We start from the raw sequence: 23,252 nt of genomic DNA, 5'->3' as shown, positions 1-23,252 counted from the left end.
CAGGTCATAAGTTAATTCTGATGGCATTTAAATGTACATAAATATGCATTAGTGATATTTTTAGTAAGCTAGATTTAAACACTTTATGCAGCTTGTTGAACAGCATGTCTAAGTTTGATGACCGTGGTACGTCAAGTTAGTGACTGAGCGGCTTACTCGTGCGTTTGCACATACATGGCAGGCATCGTTCCGAAACCGAAACAAGGCTTTGTCATCACCATCATTGCTGTCGTCGCGCTAAAACGCTCGCCCACGACCAGTTTCGCATCGAGGGGTTTGTCTGTTTTAGTTTAGCGTTTGATTGAGCGATCCTTGGCCGGCCGTCGCTCGCCGGCGCGAAACCGGCACCGTGCAACAAGTTGTTGGTGTCCGACACGCATGTTTCCTCATTTAGCGGTGCCTGCTGCTTTCGATGATATTTCTTTCTCTTCAGAAGCGCTTGCTGTCGCCGCTCAATTGATAATGAGTGGCATGCCTTGACCAGAGGACGATAAAAGTTTTATCGACGGTCGTCGCTTGGTGCCGGCGATTGCTCCGTCGCCAGAGAGTCCTCTTGTGTGTTTTGCACACGTCGGTCGCACCACACCTGCTACACCGCTGACCTCGTAGCGACACGGCGGAGGGGCAGTGCTAAGAAGTGATCTCTCCGTTTTGAAAGTTGCTTTCGTTGGTCGGAACTTCAAGATGTCGCCGTCAAAGGTCGTGAAGCACCCGCTGCACCGTCCCGACCTGGACGAAGTCGCCAAAGGTGAGTACGCATACGTGGCTGTCGTTGGCCTAAGCAGCTCGATCGATCACGATGCTAAATTTAAGGGCGTTCGGAGATGAAATAGCGTTGTTTTCCTAGTTCTTCGGAGGTAGCTAGCGCTGGAAGTCGTGAGAATCCCTCTCTGCGGAATTAACTGCTCGCGTATGCAGTTGTGGTGGTTTAGGTTACATTTTGTAGGCATTACTTACAAATTTAAGATGACAGCGATTTCTGAAGACTGTTCTTGATACCATTCACCGCTCTTGCGAAAGTGTGCACGTGTGTCCTTCACGAAGATTCATTACGCGAGGCCGCACACCGCAACTACCTCTTCAATGGACCGCTGCTAATTGTTAATTGGACGCACGTGAGCGTGTGCGAGTTATGTGCTTTATACCGCTGAAAGAAGCGCAGCTGTCAGCTGATTTGAAACTCGGGTGGCATATGCTAGATGAGTTTACAGGGCTAGTTTCTCTCCTTTTAGAACCGAAACGTCTCAACATTGACTGTCGAAATAAAACGGGATTTGATTAGTACGTCAAGTTGTTCTGCTTGAATTTATTATATACAAACATGTTCAACTTAATGCTATTGTGGCTTCATGTCTACGATTCGTGGAGATATGTCATCATGTTCATTTTTATGCCGTGCAGTTTTGAACGATGGACTGAAGAGCACATTCGAGCATGTTGAAGTTTCAGTTGTTGACTGCCCAAACCTCAAGGAAAAGCCTTTCATGCTTGCATCTGAAGGTGAGACTTTTATTACAGTTAAGCTAGGACCTTCACAGGACACCTATGACACACATGCTTGTTCTTTGCTTGTGCTGTGTGCATTATTCATTCTGTCGATTACTAATGAGGCACCCCTTGTAGTAGTCAGCATGAACAGGTAGGCCTTTAAAACACAGCAGTAGATCATTTCTCTCTGTGAAGCTATTGTGAGGTTGTGAGATTTTGCTTCAGTGATACAACTCTGCTTTCAGCAAGACTCCTTGACAGGCTTCCGTTGGCATTGACATGCACTAATGAGGATCAATTTGGCATAGTGCCAAGGCAGCTGTCGAGGGAGAGAAGAATAGAGAACATCACTGGGGACAGCAGAGTGTCCGCTGCTGCCTTAATTGAATGCAGTGACAAGTTCTAGATATGAGTGAGGAAGGATGGATATCGGCATGTGTGCTCCCTGCTTAGTGGGTTAGGTCATGAAGACAGTAGTGTTGATCAGCATCAAACGTGCAAGATGTTGGCTTGCAGTCTTTATCTTTTCTTTTTTTACAAACGAGAAGTTTGCTGTTAGAACTGTATGGCAGCTTGCGGTTAGGTTAGTTAATGCATTGTCAACTCTGGAGTACAGAGCACTTTTCATTGGGGACACAAGAGAATAAGTGCATGCCTCTCTTATTCTCTTGTGTTTGTTTTTAATGGCCCTGTATTCTGCTTTTGTTGGAACCTTACTATATGGGCACCACACGATTGTTATAACATCTGATTTGTTGCGTAAAGAGCGGAGTATTGTCTGAAAACACCAGTTAGCAAGGTATGTATGAAATCTTCTATGGAAGACCTTTGTATGAAACCTTACAACGTGGACAAAAAGTTAAGCTCTGAGGCAGGCATATGTGGGCATGAAAGAGGTACTAAGCAGCGCTGACTTATGTCTGAAAAATGTCACATTCTGCATGGTGTATGTTGAATGCCCATAGCCAACCTTCAGATGATAGCATGAACCTTTGATGCGTCGTCTGAGATGAAGGCTAAAATGGCAACTGTCAGTAGTAGTCCGATTTCCTATGTTGTTCTTGTTTACGTAGTCATTTGAGGTAATGTGAATATCTGGCAATTTTTTTGTATAAAAATGTCACTTTATTTCTCACTGCTGGGATGAAATTTTATGGTGTAATTCTGAGCATACTTTTTAACCTCAAAATGTTTGTTGAAGTCTTTCCGAAGTAACAATGACAATAACGGTCTTGAGCTGTAAGTTAATGCAGACATACCATTCTGTAAGGTGTCTGTATGAATTTTTAGACTAATACTAACAACTGCAATCTGAAATTAGCTATGCATTTCATGGATTATTTTGAGCATATAAAACCAAAATTCAATAGTTGTTGGTTCTCATGGGCTGAATCATTAGCCACTTTTTTCAGCCTCACAGCTCTTAATTAGAAATTTTTATTTCTTCTGGTGCTATGTGTGACAGAGGATGCAGCTAGGATGCTTTGTTTGAAGCATATGCCAACACAAATTCGGACCAGGTGTATACTAGTTGTACACTAAAACCAGCCCTTCTATGTCTTGCTCAGCTTCTGCAAGGTACACTCTTTGCATGGTTACATCTACCTTGAAACACTTTGGATCCAATGACACAGATACTAATGTGTTAAAAATTACGATCTTCTTGATGACCGGTTTTACATCATTTTCTATTAGTCTAGAGTATTCTTCCTTTTTTGCCTGACATGTAAAGAAAGCGGGGGGACGCTTTTTGCAAAGCTAACACCACCTGCTACTGACAGCTTCCTGGTAATTATATTTCTGTGGCTTGTGGGAATTAGTGGGGACATACAAAAAATAGACTAGCTGTTATGTGCAATGATAACAAAAAGGTGTACTGTAATGTAGTGCTAAAGGTCCAAAGTAGACAGCATGAAACTGTCATAGAAAAGCCAACATTGAATGTTTTAGTTGTTTTTTTTTTGCTTCTGAAGCATCAGTTCAGTGTGCAAGATAATAGTAGATTGCAACCGATAGTTAGGCCACTGTGTAGTTAGCTTGAGTTTTCAGCAAACTTATGGGGTGAAAACTTTGTAAATCAGAATATGTGGGTGTGGGTGGGTTCCTAGTATTAAGTGGTAGTTATTTGGCTATACTGTATGGTAACTTAATTGTAACGGTTCTTCTTTGTGCTTGTTTTGTTTATTAGGAATATGTGGCAAGCCACGGCTGGCAGATGTTGGTGGAGTTCCTTACTTAGTTCCTATTGTGCAGAAAGACAAGGTGAGAGTTCTATGTGGTAAAACTACGGGTTGGACTTTTCAGCTTGTTTTTAGAAAATTTGGTGAACTTATTTTCAGTTTTTTTTTTTATATTTTAATTTCTTTTTTCAGCAAATAAAATTTCTTGCAGAGAAATTACCAATTTTTCTGCATTACTATATCTGGCATCCGTATTTGCTAAAAGTCACTTATAGTAGTTTATCTTGTTTTTGAGCAAGAGCAGTCCATGTACAAGTAATCAATTAAAAAATGATTGTGCTTCGAGTAATGGATGCATTATGGAATACTGTTGCTCGAAAAGAAAGAATGCAACAGTGTGGAATTTAAGTCATTAGGCTGTGCTGTAAGTCAAAACATAATAAGTAGTTTATTTTTATAAACTGTATTGTGCATAAACTCAAATGAGGGATAAAGAAAGTGATAGCAACAGTGTAGCAACAAACATATTCCTGGTTGTAATAAATGCAAGTGCATTTATTGCTTTTGGTGAAATCCTCACTTCATCACTCATGGAATAAACTGTGACAGTGGCAGACGCTTTAGCAAATTTTCAGATTGGAAAAAAAAAAGTATGGTAGAAAATGTTAAATCTGATAAAGCAGACTTGAAGAGAAGAAGCACGATGAGACTATGCTCAACTTTATTACAGGAAGAGCAGGTTTAACATATGGTGGATTGCCCAAAAGCAAAACATAAAACCCTCTAACATAACACCAACGTAACTCTTAGCCATCAGTGCAGTGGAAGTGTCCAAAGAGAAACAATACGAGCAAGCAACACTGACCCGTAAACTTTCCTATCACTATCTGTCGTGATACACAGGCACTGGCTAAGAATTGTAACTCATTCTGGGACACAGCAGTAGATGGATGACTACCCTTGGGGATATGAATGAGAAAAGTGCTCAGTTTTAGCAGAATAAAATATATGATGAGTGAAATGAATCTGATCTTGAAAACTACAACAGGGAAAGCGATACACTGTGGCTGTCCTATTAAACAGACACTTTAAGTGGCAAGTATACAAGAATAAGTTTATGGAGCTGTTTATGCTTACAGGGCATGAGCATCCGCAGTTGTTTGTCTTTTAACACAGTATCGTGCAAATCACGCAACATTGACAATGATAAATTAAGCATTGTCTGTGACTGTGGAGCAGCGTGTTGGGATAAAATTCAAAGCATGTGAAGACTTGCGACAGGAAATAAAACTTGCACGGGGCCCCGCATGCAGTACTTGGTATCCTTAGCTACATATGTACTCTGTGAATGCCTAAAAGATATACCAGTACATCACTGCATGACAACACTGGTTTTAGTGTTTCGGAGACCACCGAAATCATTCTTTTGAGTGTTCATCATACCGAACACTGACTGCAGTCTATACTGTGCTGGTGTATGCCAGGTAAATGGAGGTTTTATGCTTTATTGCTCATCAGCCATAATGTCCTTCTCAATCATATTTTTTCTAGGTGCTAGTATATTTCGTTCTGTCATGCAAGAAAGGGCATTTTTGGTTTGAGTTGAAATTTACATGAACGAATGTGAAAACGAGATTGTTGCCTTTGCGTTGCAGTGCACATGTTGCTGAAGGGTGCTAATGACGGCTAATGCTTCTCTTCCAGATCTACAGCTTAGAAGAAATCATGAGGAAGACCGAAGTATCTGATGGGCTTGCCATTGGTGCTGGCGCTGGCCCCTTTAATGTAGTGGGTGTCAACAGCGAGGTGCGTGATTAAAGTCGGATTTGTTTGCGCTGCAGTGCGTCGCTGTGTGTGTGTGTGGGTGCTACTTTATCTGTCACAAATTTGGAGGTTTTTCTCAGACAGAGTTGTATTTCACCTTTTAATAATTGGACAAAAAGGAAGCATTGACGTAAGAAATTGAGCATGTCTGATTTTCTGTGTAATAACTGATTTATAATCAGCTGCTATGTTGTATCCATACATGTCTTATGGCTGATTACACCTTTACTCACATTGGTGCTCACCCCAAGCAATTTATTACATTACGCCCCGCCTTGTTGGCGCTGTATTGGTTACGGCGCTGTATTATGTCATGAAAGGAGGGGAAAGCACCTTCCATGCACTCCATTTGAGATCATTAGGCAAGCATATGGAGTACTGTGTAATAAATGTGTAGTGTGACCATATGCTTAACTAACCAACCCTCCATGTTAGCTAGCATGTTTAGTGACTTTTTCTAATTAGTCCTATATTACTGAGGTTGCCACCATGTTCTTCGTACTCCCTAGGTGTAGTTCTACAGTGGTATAATTTTTTTTCTTTCTGTTCACTCAGATGATGCATAACACGAAGTATGGGGAGAAGCCTTTCAATAACAGTCACTTTGCCAAGATTAACGAGGTAAGCAGTGGCACCCCTGTCATGGAAATGTATATGTTGGATTTCTTATGTTTGAAAAATATTGATTATTTGTAAGGTACTTACAGAAAATAATTGGTAGAGCATTGCTGCTTTTCGTCCTGCACTCTAGGTGCACATCTTTTCCTTTTGTGTCTGTATTTTCTTGTTACTCAGGGTTAATACTATAATGCTTTATTTTGCAAGTTTACGTTTGTATGCAGCACTTTTCTTGTATATCCAACATGGCTAAGGAAGGTTAGGCATAAAATATTTTTCTTACAATAAAGGCTTACATTATATGTGCTTCTTGTAACATATGTGCAATATTTTTTTTATTACAGTAAGGGAAAACACCAGAAGATAAGCTGGCAGCTTATGTGTATTAAACTAGCTTTTTTTGCTATAGGGACTGTCCCTGTGTCATGTTTTTTAGTGTTGCTGTTTCTTTGTCCAGGTCTCCTTGTTTGTCTCAGTATTGGGAGTGTCCTGGGAAACACAGGAATGGGCCTTGTGCAGCACAGTTAACATTCCTCTCGCTTGACTACCGTTGCTACATTCTAGTGCATCTTTTGTCTTACATTTGCTTTTGCTTGGAAACGGACTACTTGTGGCACTTTGTTTCACATTCATTAACATCAAGATGTAGCACATAAGATGGCATGCGACTAAGCCGCAATAAAAAGACAGCTCTGTTTTAGGGTGCCTTTGAATGGAGCAATGAAGAAGTGCTGTTTACTTTGATGACATGAAAAAAAAGTTGCTTGACAGTAGTCGGTATTCTCATACCAGGCCTATTTTTTGTGCACAGGATGGCAGCTACGAGCTGGGCCGATTCACTACCATGTGTTGCGAATTTGGCCTCATGGCTAACCTACACATTTCCGAAGGCAAGCCTGGAAAGGTGCGTATCCTGAACTTATTAGAGTGAGGATTTGTTTGATGGGTCTGTCATAGCCCGAGTTGCTTCGGGACATTAAACCCCACAAACCAACCAACCTGATTAATTTTGTAGACAGGCATGAGTATTGGCAAGAGATAAGCTAAGAGGGAGGGTCTAAGATTAACCAACTACCCAAGAACTTAGGGGGTTTTGCAGAAACTGCTGCAGAAAACTTCTTGAGAAGGTGGGAGTAAAAACGGAAAGAGAGAAAGGTGTGCAGTACCACCTGGGGATCTTGGTACCTGGGGATCTTGGGGATCTTTAACGCACTGAATTCTTTTTTTTTTACTTTGTCACATATTTTTTTTTGTTTCTTGGCTATTTTTTTGTATTGTTTTTATTTACCGCTATCAGTATTTTCATTTTTTGCAAGGAAGTGTGCATATCCAAGCTCAGTTGCTCACACTGCCGTCAAACCGGAGCTGTCAGAGTCCCGAGGCGGTGCTGTGTCCGTTGCCTGATCTCTGGTTTCATGTGTTGCTTTGTTTTGACAGTGCAAGACAGATGTTGGCATAAGGTGTTGAAAACCAGCCTAAAGCGACCTCCAATATCTGTATAAATAAAAAGACTAGCGCAAATAACATAGACACAGACATAGGAGAAGACAGGACAGGTGCTAAACATCAACAGGAGCTGTCAGTTGATGTTTAGCGCTCGTCCTGTCTTCTCCTATGTCTGTGTCTATGTTATTTGCGCTAGTCTTTTTATTTATGATGACGCACCAAATAGCCCAGCTTTCTGCTTTGACTCCAATATCTGTATCAACGTGTTGTCACGTGTGCCTGGTATAGGCAGCGCTCGGCAGGTTTCACGGGCATCACTGGAGCACGTTGCTTGGCTTGCTGTAAGTTGATTGAGAGCTGTAACGGAAGTCGGAATATATTTGCAGAGGGCTGCCTACATCCTAAAGCTTAAGTGAACTGTAGTCATGCTAGCCGAAGATGCTTGCCAACTTTGTTTTTCAAATGAATTGCTACTTGTTGCGCCTGTCTCGTCGAGATATAACCGCAAAAAGAGGTAGGGTGGTCTTTAGTTTAGATTTTTTGAACCTAAGCGCCCCCCCTCACTTTTGTCATCGCGATTTGGAAAAAAGGGGGGGCTTAAAATTGAATAAATATGTTGTTATTATTATTAATTATAAGCATCACTAATTATCATTATTATTTATTTTTATTATCAACAAATGGCATCCAGCTGCTGTGACCTCATTGCATTGGGGAGGGGGTGTTTACGGTAGGCAGCAAAAAGATAATAAAGAGCTGAGAACATGCCTGAACAGGCTTGTTCTTGGTAGGCTTTTTAAGAAGCTTATCAAAAGCAGCTATGAATTGTGATCGGCCATTCATGCAGCATGGAATTAGGCATGTATTAGTCTTTTAACACAGGAACAGCTTCAATTGCAACATTAGGAACCTAATTTTTGCTTGCATATTTTCTTTTTTCAGGTCATGTGTTTGACATAAGTTTGCATGCATGTTGTGATCTATGCATGCACAGAGTGATCCACGCATGGGGTGACAGTAACTGCACAACATCCTTCTTTTCATACTTGCGTGTGCACAGCTGGTGGAGGGCAAACTAAATTACCTAACTGCCAGCGGTCCTGGACAGTTGTGTCCAGTTACAATCACAACCAGTTGCTCACACTCACATCTGCTCGTTCATACCCACACTCACATCCACGCACAGTCCCAACCATTCATTTGTGCTCACACTCTCAACCGCTCACTCACACTCATGTCCACTCACACTCGCAACCGCTCACTCGTATTCACACTCACGTTCACTCTCACTCACTGCGTATGAGTGCACTCACGAGTGACTGCGCCAACCTATGCAGTTGGCATAGCAAAATCACACAGAAGGGTTGACGCCGTGTAATCGCATAATAATTGCATGATACAAATAGATGCTAAGTATATATCCTAAGCATTCAGAGAGAATTGCAACCAGTCAAATGGATACTTATATCGGTATATTAAAATATGCTTGGCCACCTCACACATTCCTCGGTCACAGGCCTCTGCTGGCTCCATCGTGGCAGTGGCATATCTCAAGGCACCGGCATATGGTGTTATATGAGCACACATTGAAATTATCGTGAGCGAACACCATAAACCAAGCCAAACTTGATGCATTCAGGGATTCCTTCTGTCAGCCATCCACAATCACTTCTGGATTTCTTCTGGCTGTCATCCACCCACAACCACCCACTGTCACTGACTTCTACTCACTCTCACAACCACTTACTTGCATTCGCGCTGATATGCACTTACACTCATGACCACTCACACTCATGCTCTCTAGCTCACGGTCACAACCTCTCACTCACACTCTCAAATTTGAGTGTGAGTGAGTGGATATAAGTGCACTCATGAGTGAGTGCACTGACGTATGCTCGAGAGGCGCATACTTCCCACAACTTGTCAGAGACTACCTTGGCCACCTCAAATAGGTAGACTTCGCATATTGATTGGCCCTAAAATTCAGATTCTGATAATCACTTTCTATAGCCACTTTTTTTTCATGCTACATGGAATTTATACATGTACCCTATTTCTGAATGTGTGAATTATACTGCACTAAATCATAGTATGCCCTGGGTGGCACGAAGCTAAATTTATGCATATAAGTTGCATTCTATCAAGTTTTAAGAGGAGCTTTACAATCGGTATGAAAAAGATTATGCACTGGTCATCAGAGAGGAATTGTTTGAAAGTCCACTCACAAGGTGCAATTCTTTCAGGTGATCCGTGTGAGTGCCAAAAGGCGCACAGGTAATGACAACTTCGTGACGGCCATGCGGAAGGTGCTTGCCGCTCATTATGGTTCTAATCCGGTCGGTCTTGGTGGTGCTTTCCTCCTGGCAAAAGGAAAAGCAAAGCTCCACATCATGGTATGTTGTATATTTTGTGATGCAATGTTGGGGTGTTTGTTTCTAAGTAATAGGAAGCTTGATATATACCCTCCCTGTTTTTTAACCTGAACACGCAAGCGTTGACCACCGAGTCGAGAAGCGCCATATGATGGAGCACAGTGGCGAAATCAACCAGAATGCACGCATATGTGCTGTGAACAGTCTGGTGCAGCTTTCCTCTCCAAGGCAAGAATCAGACCCAGCTTTACCCGCTTTCTTTTTTATTATTACTTTTTTTTTTTTTTTTTTTTTTGTGCATGCCACTGAGATAAGACCAGTAAAGGAAACATGGTACCGCATTCTTTCCTGTAGGAGAGGAAGGTGTGAACTGACAAGAGAAATAATCCGATCAGATGTCGTTGCTTCGTGATATATAGCACCTTTAATCTACATTCTTATCAATGCAAGCGAAGAAATCCTAGTTAAAGCTTTGCTTTTCTTTTGTTGTTGTTTTCTTTTCAAGACAACTAATACATTTATTTTTGTTCAGACACTGGAAAGGCATCTGTGCTATTTTTTTCGAGATGGAAGTTTATAATTAGCAGGAAGTGCAGTGACCAATATTATTTTTGTTACAGGAAAGTGCTGCGTGAACCATAGGGAAAAAAAAGTTTTTAATTCTGATGCGCACCTGGTGTAATCAGTGGGTGTATACAGCATTCCATCTAGCTCAGGACCTACCACTTCACCCTTTGCTTATGACTTTGGTGCTCAAAAGAAGCGGAGGTGGCATCCAGTAGCCGGAACACCCTGGTAGAGGACAGCTCACTAGGCTGCTCATTGTGCTCACACCACACGCTTGCAGTAAAACCTCAGTAATTCAAACCCGGTTAATTCGAAATCCCATATAATTCGAAGGTTTTCTGCGGTTCCATATCTTCGAATGTAAATTTGACCAGATAATTTGAACTGGCGGCCTGCGCCAGCCTGGTTAATTTGAAAATTTGCGGTGCTATGCAGCAAAGCCCAATTCCATGTTTTGCCATGAACCTGGCGAAATGATGGCCCGACAGAGCCGTGAGGCAAAGGTACATAGTGATGGCAATGATTTATAGGAAACGCGTGCCTGCAGAGGAGAAAATGTGCTTCACTGCAGCGTGGCGGGCATGCCGTTCTTGCCACGTGATCTTGCCCCCACTCCATCCCACGGTGTGCTGCACCCTCTCCTCGCACTGCATTAGAGGTGTTCTGTGCCATGACCGCTCTTGCCTCGTGCCTCCAACGCTACTGCGAATGTCTCGCCCTCTCGTCTGTGCCATTTCTTTGTTTTGTGCGCGGTGGTTAGGGGCCAGCTGCTGTGCCGTTGTTTTTTTTGGGGGGCTGTGCAGAAGCGCTAGCTTTGTGACCGTACTAGTGAATGAAATGCTGAAGTATGAGACTTCAACGCTGCAGCAGAAGTTCTTCTTAATCCAAGAAGCAGGCAAGAACGCTTGTTCCAAGACCGAATTGGCTAAAATGCATGGCGTACCCCTCACGACCTTGTCCACAATACTGAGCAACACGTCAAAGATACTAGAGGCCTACAACAAGACATATTCTTCGAAGCGGTCACGAGTGCGGGCTCCCGCATATATCAAGATGTGGAATCTGCTCTGCTTCGCTGTCTGCAGAAAGCAAACACAGCCCACCTTCCTGTCAGTGGAACAATACTGCGGGAGAAGGCCAACGACCTGCCTCTGCAACTTGGGCACAGAGAATTCAAGTCTAGTAATGGATGGTTTAGCCATTTTAAAGAACGTAATAATTTGACGTTTCTCACCGTTTGTGGTGAGAGTCGCAGGGTTAGCGAGAGCGCTGTCGAAAATTGGAAGAAACGCACTTTGGCACCACTCTTTAGTATATACAGTGCAGGCGACGTTTACAACCTTGACGAGGCTGCACTTTTTTAAGATGCTGCCAACAAAAACATTCGCAGTGAAGGACACTGCAGTCTAGGGTAGAAAACAGGCCAAGAACAGGATTACTTTGCTGTTCGGCGTCAACATGTGCTGTACACTAAGCTGCCGCTACTGGTTGTCGGGAAGACGCAGGGAAGTTTCGCTGCTTCAAAAATGCGTGGCTGCCACCAAAGGATGAGCTCGTTTAGGGCGCAAGAAGAAAGCCTGGGTGACAGGTGCAATATTTGAGGAATATGTGCAGCACAGGCAGGAATGTCCTCATCGATAACTGCCCAGCAACACATGGCGACATCCCACACCTTCAGGCCATCAGGATGGTAGTATTTCTACCTCCGAACACCACTTTGCTCTCATAGCCGATGGACCAAGGCAACACAAGGAAGATTTATTGGTACCACCTGCTCAAGCGCATGCTCCTTTGCTACAACAATGGCAAGGAGTACTCCGTCGACCTCCTCGGAGCCATATACCTCATAGTGTACGCTTGGAAAAAAGTGGAGCTCACATTGATTAGGCCGTGTTTTGAACACGCTGGTTTGTCCAGTGAAAGCACTGTTGATGCCAATGCAGACTACCCACGTTCGCTTGACGAAGAAAGAGCAGGGTATTACGACTGCATCAATGCACTCTGCACAGCAGATGGTTAGTCCAACTTAGTCAGCTTGACCGAATATCTGAACTTTGAGAATGGTGAGTAGATGGGCTACTCAGACTTAGAGAGTGAGGGTACTGCTGTTGCGAACATACGTGATGACAGTGACGATAGCAAAGGTGACACCAAAGATCCTCCTCGAGCACCTGCTCTGAGTGAAGTTATCGGATTGCTTAACATTATCCTCAGGTTTGTTGAGTGCCACGGTGGAAGTTCTGAAATGTTTCACCTAGTTGACAAACTCGAGAACATGACCTTCGAAGCCACAAACTACCAAATGTGGCAAACCAGCATCTCTGATTACTTTAAGTAATCAAAAATTTGTTGAATTATGGTAGCGCGTTCCTGCAACAAAGGTTTTTGCCTGAGTCATATTTCTTGGTGAGTGGTTAATTAAAAAACCCGCTTAATTCGATGATTTCTTGTGGTCCCGTTGACTTCGAATTAACGAGGTTTTACTGTATTCTCGCACAGTTCGCCTGCTCTGCTCTGTTATACAGCGCTCACACGTTGAGGTAAAATAAAAATTGGGGAGGTTAACAAACTCAAAGGCTTTACTATAATAAGAAAATTTAGCAGTCTGTTCATGCACTCACTCTCATAACAGAACCTGATTCTATTGCTGTCTTCTTGAGATATTCCTTTGAGACTTTAATGGCTAATGTCATGACAGATTCTGTAAATAAAAGGAAAGGCATTTGTCTTTTAACTTACCATACTCTCAAGAAAGTTTTGTATTTCCTTTAGTCTGATAAACAATGCAAAGTGGATCAGACTTCAACCGTAGAGTTCTGGAGCTTGTATATGTAACATATGTAACATATATAAACAGAATTAGTCTAGCCTTTTTTCTGTGTGAAAAAATAAAAAAAATAATAATTTACGAATGAGAATGTATACAGCAAATTTATATGTGGCCTCAAATTTGTGTCATCTCTTACCTTCCAGCCGAAGTTCTCCACAGCACCTTTGTTAACGAATGAGGCAATGAACAGTTGGCTAAAATTTTTTGAGATGGATGCCCCCTTGGTCTGCCTTAGTGTATTTGTGTCCCATGACCCGGTAAGGACAACTTGCTCTTTTTGAAACTTTTAGCATAGTTTGCAACATCTGCACTGACTCAGTTAATTTATATATGTACAGTGTAACCTCGTTGATGCGTTCCCAGTTCACACAATTTCCTGTTTCGTACACTCAAAATCGCTGCAGTAAAACATCTATAGTTACACTGTTTTTCTCGCGGTTAATACGTTCCCAGATAATGTGATTTCCTGGTTACTACATTTGGAATTTCGTCAAATTATGGTCGTATAATACGTTTTACAATCAAACACACATGTGCTAACGAGAGCTTGAGACATTAAAAACTCATCAGCAGCGCTCACCCGCCACAGCTGCTTTCCTGTTGTGCTTAAGTTCAAAGGGGCGAAGCATCGCAAAGCCATCAAGTCAACATACGAGGTACCCGTTCCCGCGGAAACATGACTTCGTCAGGAGAAGTATGGTGGCTTCTTTGCAGTGCCTTAGTGGAAGAGGGGTGAACCATTTGACAACTAAAACTGTCCGTGTGCATACCAGCGGCCCAGGTCTGGGGGACGCAGTATGAGGAAAAACGCGGCGGCTATAAGTCATTGCGATGGCTTCTCCGCTAGTGATTGGTGTAAGAGGGCGAAGCATCCAGAAACAAACAAGGAAGTGATCCCGACTCGTCATTGCCTTCTATAAACCAGATTTGTTACTAAATCTTTTTGGCGGTTGGGACAACGTAAATACAAACTGAACTCTGCAATAGCTATAAAAAGGAGTTGAAAAAGGAGTTGTGCATACTGTATGTCTATAAATGCTAATCTACACTTTTATGCAGTGGTAGTCTCTATTCTAAATGCCTTTATTACCTCATTCAGCAGTTAATTTTTTCAAAATCAGGTGGTTTGGATAATACGTTTTTCCCCGCATTTTTAAACAATGTATCAATGAGGTTCTACTTATTGGAATGTACAGTAAAGAGTCTGAAACATTACATTGTTGCTACAGAAACATTGCAGTGGGTTGTATGACTGTCACATGAGCAGTTTCAATCCTGGTACTGGATTTCTGGGCACACTCAGCATGGTGCTGCTTAACATTTTCACTTGATCCTGATTGCAGAGTTGACCTGTTACATACCAGGTTATGAGCACGCACCTGTCATTGTGTTCGTTGTAGTAAACATATGAGTCTATAGTGATGTAATTCTGCCTCTACTGTTAAAACGGGCAATTTTTTCACAAGTTCACACTTTTTTAAACCATACTCTTATGAACATTTCATTTTTAATTGGGGTCGAAATGTTTCCTAGCTATGAGGGCAGCAGGCATATATAGTCAATCCAAACTGGATATCTCAATTGCATTTTCTGTAGTATTCTCAGCACCATGACAGCAAAAGAAAGCACCTATCATTGCAAATGATGCATGGATGCTGGAACTTCTCCAACAAATGGGCTGTTATGTTAGCACAGTTTAGAGGTGGTGTTTAGCTTTTGCAAAAAGAGGACCAAAAAACCTGAAAGTTATGATTTACTTTCAAGGAGTCAGTGGTATAAAGTATCAGTATAATCATTTCTATCCTAATGTAGCCTGAGCTGGACACACTTGTGTTCAAAGGGGTATATAGACTGCAGACCAGTGGTGAAATTTGAATGCTTTATATTGCGAAGGTTCATGCCTTCTACCTCACTTCATGCTTTACAATCACTTTCTTCTGCCTGTGCTTCCACCGCTTTCCTATGTATGCAGTCTGGGGTGTGTCGATCAATACTGTATTATGCTTTAGCTACCTGCAGTGTTTAGCCTAAATATTCTGACATCCATCTCTGGAACATTGGTTGACTAAGCTAGGGGCTGCGCTCATAGTTTCGTAGCATAAAGTGAAATTGGACAAGGCAGCGTATGAAACGAGGCCAACGCATTCACTGACTGAGGGGGCACTAGCTTTTACGCTTCACATACCAGAGGTTGTCAAGCATGTTGCCAGACTAGGTAAGTGTGCCTTACAGTTTTAGTGGTTACTGATGCATCCTCGTTTTCTTTAAACATTGAGAAGCTATCACAAGAGGCAGAGAGGGGTATGTTGGACAAGGCTCCTTAATTCTGCTAGCCCACTCGACAAGGAGGCTTTTCGATTCTTGATGACCTTCGGCACAGGGTTTGCAGCGTTGCATGTTTGGCACTCTTTCTGCTCCAGCCACACCTGTCAGTTTAGGGGATGCAGTATAGCGGTGCTCTCCAGCAGTTTCTGCCGCTTCTCCTGTGGATGAAACAGCTGGTTTCTCTGCTGCATGTTGCCTTGGCGACACTCTTAATTGAGCTGCACCAAGCACTCCAGCTAGTGTAGCAGGTGTAGGAGCAGGGCATTCAGTGGCAGCCTTTGCTCCTACTTCTGGCGGGGAGGCTCTAGCCGGTCTGTCTAGGTGGTACACAAGCTTCCTTTCTGCAGCTGTTAGTCTTGCACTCGGTAACGCAGGGTCAAGACTCATGAAGCTCCTCCACTGAGCTCCTGTCACTCCGTGCAGTAATGGATAACTCTTCACGCCTGCAGTGCTATGTCCTGTAGACTGAAGCTGCTTGTGGTCGAGTTGAAAACCTCTTCCATTTCCCTTAACTCTTGACGGTTCCTTGTGAATTCGCTGTCACCCTTTGCTCCTACTCTGCATGATCTGGAGGCCACAAGATACAAACGTTTAGCTAATCTGGATACTGCCTCCTGGTGTGCTGTTCTCTGTGCATATTGTACTTGTGTTTTCGAGGTCCTGAGAGCGCTATGCCCATGAGCTTTGCGACATGTCAGTGGACTGTGACCAGTTCTTTCACAATTCTTCGACAGAAAAAGAGACTCGTTAAACTTGGTAGTACTTGTGAGCGGGCTAGTTGGCTGTACGACTCCGACGACCTCCGGCGCTGCATGGTTATACACAAAAAACGATACACACACAAGAGAATTAAACCAGGACATTAACACAGATGATGCGCTCGCTACCAACTGCCAGTTTTTGTGGTACGAAGAAGAAGAAAGCTTCACACAAAACGTGGGGTTACAATATGAAGAAAAAGTAAACAAAAGATTCAGAAAAAATGTGAAGAAATTCAGAATGAAAACATTAAATGAAAATAAAACGAAAATAATGACAAATTAGGTCTAACTTCTTGTCACATTGTCAAAACGGAGAAATATCACCTCCTTGCTGTTGAGCGTCACCGACGGAACACTCACGCATTCCCCTTCTTCCCCCGAAATCATCTTGAAGGCTTGAATAATCTCTCTTTTAAAACTGTCTTTTGCGCCTGCCAGCACCTTGGTTTCGGTGAACCTTGGTACACAATGGGTGCCCCTCAAGTCCTGTTGATTGTCATTCGTTTTACACTGGGAGCAATGGGTCGCTAGGTTTCCTGGAGCAGACAATGCGGCACATGAATTTCTGTGTTCCCTTAGTCTTTCATTGATGCATCGGCTTGTTTGCCCCACTCGTTAAATTTCTTTTAATCAAACACTACACCTCTCATTGTTCAATCTGTTCGTATCTGCGCTCAGTTCTTGTCTGCAACTTTGAAGCATAACCTATAGGCTGGCACTCGGTGCCTTATGGCGATCTTATTGCTGAGCGAAAAGACAAAAGCATTGTCAGAAAGCTTACATGCTGATTCAGAGGCATTGTTGCTAGCTGTCTACGGCCCAGTGCTTACGTATGCTAACTGCAGGCACTTTGCGGGAATTTACAGCGTTATATCCGCACGTATAGGTTAACGCTGCAGGCATGGAGGGAAAAAAAAAAAACTGAGGGAGTGCGTGGCAATGCCTTTGAAGCCTAGTCATATAAAAAATGAAAAGGAGTGAGTCTGTCCCCACATGATTAGAACTCGTGATGGCATGCGGTGATATCTACTACATCTGCCCGCACGCATGTGCGAATCAGCGCCGTGCGGGTAGCGCTGGGAGGGGGTGGGGAATCGGCGCAGTAACCCATGCCTCGCCACAGCAGACAGCTGCATGCCTGCACCAGGGCAGATGCGTGCACTAAAACATGCCAACATCAAAACATTAAGGACAGACTCTGAGAATGAAAAGACAGGGAAGGGAATGACTTCCTTGGCACTTGGGTTGCAAAGGCTGTCCGCGTGACGTCACGCTCTCTCCTTAGCTTTTTTCTACCTCCATGGCTGCAGGTGAAGACGCAATGATAACTTCACCTTAGTGACGCCATCTGATTTTTAGAATGGGGACTATTTCTGTCAGTAAACCGATACTCTTCTCAGATATCATTTTACATTTTAATATATACCGATGCAGTGTGTAAATAGCATGGATAGGCAATGCTGAGAAAATTTTGAGAGTTCTGACACTGAAATACTTATCCTAATTCCGCATTTGTTAGCTGGGGTAATGACCTGCTTTTACAGAACCAAGAGATATGCATGGGGTCCAGTGTTGCTCCAATTTTGAGTGACCTTTTTTTTGAGGTGAATGTGACAGAAAGCTTTCTGCCTGTTTTGAAACTTTAGGTGTGTGAAAATTCTTGTTTTCTTCACGATTTTATATCTTTCTTGACTCCACTTTTATCACCCTCAGTAAGGCCTTGGAAAGTATTTCAGACAAGATTGTGCTCTGCTTATCGCCACTTGTTGTCACGCATGAGCTCCTTTTTAAATTAACCTTTTAGATCATATATGCTGGATGGATTATCCCAGGGATGAAAAATATGTTTACCTTTCAGCCTTGTGCATTCTAAGATCATCCAATAAAACTTAGCCTGTTTAGGGTTGACCTAGTGTGTAAAAATGTAATGGCCACATGTGACTGAGAAAACCCAGTCTGCGTAGTTAGAAAGGCTGCCAGACTCGCATGCTGTTTCAGTAACTGAAGCACATGTGACGAGGTAAACGTAAATATCCTCATTTCTTCCCCAAACAAGCTGATCATGCGTGGCAAACAAAGCGCCTCAGAAAAAAAAAAAAAAGAAACACTAGAAGGGTCGGTTGCAAACCAAGCTCAAGAAGCCATTTGCAAGATGCACAGAAGGGGTTGTCTGTAAGGTGCCTTTGACCTGTAATAAATATTATACTATAGGTTGTACAGAAAAAAGGCCTAGAAGAAAGGTTAGGTGAACATGACTAGAATGTGGCTACAAAAAAGGAGGGCGCATGCATATTTATTGCCTCAGGTGCAAAAGCAAGAATGCCTGTCACTCCTGTCTTTCACAGGTGTGAAGTTCTTTCTAAAGCAAATGTAAAATTGCTCGAGAAATTGTTGGAAGTTTTGGACAGCACAAGCTAATGGTGATTTCCCAAGTGCTGCATCAATTTTGTCGTTAGAAAAAGGTGTCTTATCTTACATTGGGCTCCAGCTGCTTGATAAGATTCGAAAGGAAAGGAAAAATGTGTATCACTCCGTGGTTGAAGCCTTCTAAGTAATACACAAGCGAATACCAAGAGTATAAATTTTCGTTCCTTGTACGAAATAAAATCGTGAAAGTAAGCACATCATGTGTCTGTCTTATTCTCCTGTCCTTGTTTTTTTTAGCCGTTTCATAATCTTGACATGTTTAAACAACATACTGTTAATTTTATATATGATCCAAATACAAGTGCCCTAGAAAGTAAGTTGGATTTTGCCCAACATATGTTTCCTGTTTGGTAAGCAAACACTGCTGTGTAAATAATTGAAAGACTTCACCTTCTTGCTTCCGAAAGGCTGAAAAACCTGCCACGGTGTATCTGTGGCATTGACATTGGAGTGCCAAGCTGAAGGTTGCGGTTGCATTTTTATAGAGGCAAGTCATAAAATGCTCCTGTAGGTTGCAACGGAAGTGCATGTCACACAACCCCAAGTGGTCAAAATTACCTGGAGCCTATTAATAATACAGTATTAAACCACAAAGACATTTCAGTTCTTCATTCTGTACGTAGCTTTCATAGTAAACTGAATATATCCATGAATTCAGCCAGATGAACTTTAAGGCTGGTGAGTAAACTTGCTTGTGGGCAGCTGCCATGTTATTTTTTTTGTGTGTGACTATCTTCAGAAAACTGACACCCAACCTGCTTTTTGTGCAATTAGTCCACTTGGAGCATGATTCCTTTTTATGTGGCATTTTTAGGGATGGGACCTGCGTATAGAGCACACTCACTGCTTCAGTGACCACAAGCAGGGAGGCCACTACCACTACGACACCACACCTGAAGAGGTTGAATACCTGGGCTACTTTAACGTTGCCGAGTGGATGTATCGTATTGATGCACCTGCGTCAACACATCAGATAGGCAGGGACTAAGGCACTTTCAAAAGAAATGGCTGCCTATTTGTGGAAGCTGTGCCTGGAATAAGTGAACCAGAATTACAAAAAAAATTATTGTGAAAAAAAGGAAGCACCTTTATTAGCAAGTATTCTTCTGTTACCTGGCTATAGTCACTGGTCTGCAACAAGATTTGAAAGGTGTTTTGGATGTGTTTGGTGCATTAGAGACAAAATTACAAGTCTGTGGTCTGCAACAAGATTTGGAAGCTGTTTTGGATGTGCTTGGTGCATTAGACAAAAAATTACAGGTCTAGTTTGCTGTCATGGTTTTTTTTTCTTTGAGAATTGTGGTGAAGTGCTGTCTAATATGTTTAAGAGGCATATATGCGTTGAACGGAAGCACAGTGTTTCAAAGGCTTTCTTTCTTGCCATATTTCAGCAGCCTAACACAGAATGCGTCCAGTGATATAGCATCAAACAAACACTATTGTAACTGGGTCTCTGTTTGTTACTCACTTCTATTTTATTCTGTGTTTATTTTTGCCATTAAATGTTAGCTCTTCTGCTGACCTGAGCTGCTGATGTGTCCATGCATGAATTTATATTTTCGAATAACAGTGGCAACTACTCTACATAATGGGCCTTTCGAGAAATTGTTTGTTCACTTGTGTACGTGTGTTCATAAGTGTTGTAGACTGAAGTAGACTGAACCGGTTGGCGCCTGCTCATATTTGGGTTCAGTGTGAGAGTTGCAAAGGGAGACACAGAAATAAGTTCTTGTGCCCATATTTTCGTGCCACCCAACAAAATGCAAGAATTTCCATCTGCTCTGTGGTTCAGTGCCCATTAAACAACCCCAGATGGCCAACAACAAATTCAGCCCTCCACTACGGTATCTGTCGTAATCCGTGTGTAGATTTAGAATGTGTAATACCCCTGTCACATGGTCATTTTCAAAGGCAATTGAGTTGATAGCCTACAAAATTTTCAATCGCGATTGAACTCGAATGAGTTGTGCTGCTACTACACAATAAAACTCGAAGGCTGTTGAAATTGTTTTGGTGTTCGGTGCCAAGCTTTTATGGCACTACTATCGTTGCTTTCAGTTTTGCTGGGATAACTGAAATCTTTCTGCAAAATGCAAGGTAAAGTAGAACTGTTACCTTTTTTTTTTAGTAACTGCAGGTCTTTAGTTGTTATTAAAGGACAACTTTGTTTTTTCTTGTTCTTATTTTTTAACGACGTTCATACGGCTGTGCTTTTCATTGTTTGCTTCTCTCAGCTGTGCAGTTTAAATTGGTAGAAAGTACAAATATAATGCGCCTTAAATAGGAGCGGTGCTATTTTTAAATTATTGCACCACTAATATTTTACTGTGTCAAATAAAGATATGAAATAACGCTTGTTCGTGTTTTTCTATTCTAAATGCACTGTGCGCGTGGTGCTCCTCGGGTCAACGCAGCAACCTTGTGCAACGTTCGAAGGCCTTTGAGATTTCGATAGTGTTCTGAGCTGTTCAGTGAACTGGATAGACTATCGACTCAGTGGTCATTGGAAACGCTCATGTGGCAGCATTCGAAGGCCTTCGAGTCAATAGACAGTCAGTTCGAGGGCCTTCGAAATGTCCGTGTGTCAGCGGTGAAATGTTTGACCGTTTTTGTGTCTCCTGTTGCAGTTGTCACACTATGCATAAATATGCCTGTTCCACAGAAACATGCATACATTATTGCTTTGACAGGGTAAAAACTTAGAGGAATGTAATATTGACTTTTTGTTTTTTGGTGGAGAAGCATTGAATCATGCGGCATCCGATGTGAAGCTGCATTCCAGTAAGCTTCCTTCAGCCACTAGCACCAAACCTTTCCCTAAAGTGCCATTTTCAGCAACACGTGCGCAATGAGAGGTACAAAACCAACGTGCCTATCTCTGAAGTACATACCTCAGAAAAAAATGTGTGGAGGTGAGTCTTAAAGTAGTTTCTTTACGTGCCCTGTGGGTATGCCTTGATACTAATCTCGAACGATCCATGTACAAACTTTTCTCCACACAGAAGGTGGGTATAGGGTCCAAAATCAAGTGCTTTATTCATGCACTCAGTTTTTACACATGTATCTGCTTCTGAGTGCATAGTTGTAGTTGTGCCTCTGTTGAAGTGATGGGGATTCCACAGTATTTTAACTTAAGAGATTGGTTCCCAACTGGAGATGCAGGTATTCTGCCTAGCGATGAACAAGTGCAGCTCTTAACTTCCTGCATTAGCAGCGTCTCAGAATTATTTACCTTTACCTTACCTAACTACCTTTGTTCCTCAGTTTGTTGCTTTCACTTTTATTGCAAGTTGGCTTCTAACAGACTACGCTGTAGAACTGCACTGCCTTGATAGATGAATGTTCTGTAGCCTGTGCCTTTACCATTCGAGCTCTTTAGGGCCTCATTGTGAATAAAAAGTTGCAGTTGGAGCTGGCTTAGACAAAATGGTACTAGTGGTGGTAGTTAGCTATGCTATCATGTCCATATTTAAGAGGTTGGCACACTTTTACAACTATTTTGCTTTGTTGGGATATTTGTGGTCATCAAAATTATTGCATTAACATATACAATGCTCATCTGTGAAACAGACCATGACAATTCAAGTAAAATAAAAATGTTCAATAACAGGAGGGCCGAGTTGTGTGTTTTTGTAAGGAAAGAAAAAGAGATTTGGAATACCATATCTAATATATAATGGACACTACGGTGATAACTGTGGAGACTCCTTTAAAGGCCTGCTGTACATACAGACGGAGGTTCGAGCCTGATGTGGGCATACCACTGTAGTAGGGCTGATTAGGATTTTAGTTTTTTTTGTGCCTATCCGTGTGCACCTGTGCACTCATGCCAATGGAATTGAGACGTTAAATTTTTAATGAGACTGCATTAGGGCTCCCTTTCTCCAGAGAACAGAAGAGTGTCGGCACTGTCCATCAAAAGTTGTGAGCATGTTCCTGGCAGATGGTACTTGGCAGAGCTAGGCACCAATTGGTCGGTGCATTATGTGATGTCACCAGACCACATGGCTATGTTGGCAGGATCTCGTTATGGAGGGTGAGAGAACCGAAGTTGAGACTTGATTCCATGTCGGGCGTGCTACTCCTAGGCCATGTAGGCACATTCGCACGGCGTTGTTAAAGCTCGGCTTTAAATCTTTCTTAGGCAGTCTTTCATGTAATGTGGTAGCTTATGACTAGATATCAATGACTGTCCGTTATAAGAGAATGAAGGGATTAGTGATAAACCTGCGGAAAAGTTCATGTATAGACCATTTTACGATTCTTGGAGAAACCGGTTTGACTGGGCTGTTAAGGGGGAAAACGGCAACACTTGCCTGTGCTACGAGAGCAGCCCAGCTCTCCAGTATAGCAGCACCCTTTCACCCCTTTGTAAAATCGTGTATACATTAGAAAATGTACACAAGTGGAGCCA

At 42.4% G+C, this 23,252-nt stretch overlaps 1 protein-coding gene across 1 annotated transcript; it reads left to right on the top strand.

Annotated features, from left to right (window-relative positions):
* The first annotated feature begins 268 nt into the window (after positions 1–268).
* On the top strand, positions 269–22,450 carry LOC146197341 (beta-keto L-gulonate decarboxylase-like). Its single transcript, XM_084599164.1, has 9 exons — positions 269–748; positions 1,402–1,500; positions 3,677–3,750; positions 5,373–5,474; positions 6,048–6,113; positions 6,922–7,014; positions 9,800–9,949; positions 13,469–13,582; positions 19,653–22,450. The coding sequence occupies exons 1-9, from the start codon at positions 685–687 to the stop codon at positions 19,824–19,826; spliced, it is 936 nt and encodes a 311-aa protein (XP_084455290.1). The 5' UTR covers positions 269–684; the 3' UTR covers positions 19,827–22,450.
* The last annotated feature ends 802 nt before the right edge of the window (positions 22,451–23,252 follow it).

The sequence above is a fragment of the Amblyomma maculatum genome, chromosome 3 (assembly GCF_055883805.1).
Source record: "Amblyomma maculatum isolate TAMU_Amacu chromosome 3, ASM5588380v1, whole genome shotgun sequence".
Classification (NCBI taxonomy): domain Eukaryota; kingdom Metazoa; phylum Arthropoda; class Arachnida; order Ixodida; family Ixodidae; genus Amblyomma; species Amblyomma maculatum.
The sequence above is the reverse complement of the archived record's forward strand: the minus strand, read 5'-3'. Positions and strand labels throughout refer to the sequence as shown.

Coding starts and splice junctions, on each gene's coding strand:
- LOC146197341 (XM_084599164.1), top strand. CDS start 685: ATGTCGCCGTCAAAGGTCGTGAAGCACCCGCTGCACCGTCCCGACCTG. Junction 3,751..5,372: donor CTATTGTGCAGAAAGACAAG/GTGAGAGTTCTA, acceptor CTTCTCTTCCAG/ATCTACAGCTTAGAAGAAAT. Junction 7,015..9,799: donor CCGAAGGCAAGCCTGGAAAG/GTGCGTATCCTG, acceptor CAATTCTTTCAG/GTGATCCGTGTGAGTGCCAA.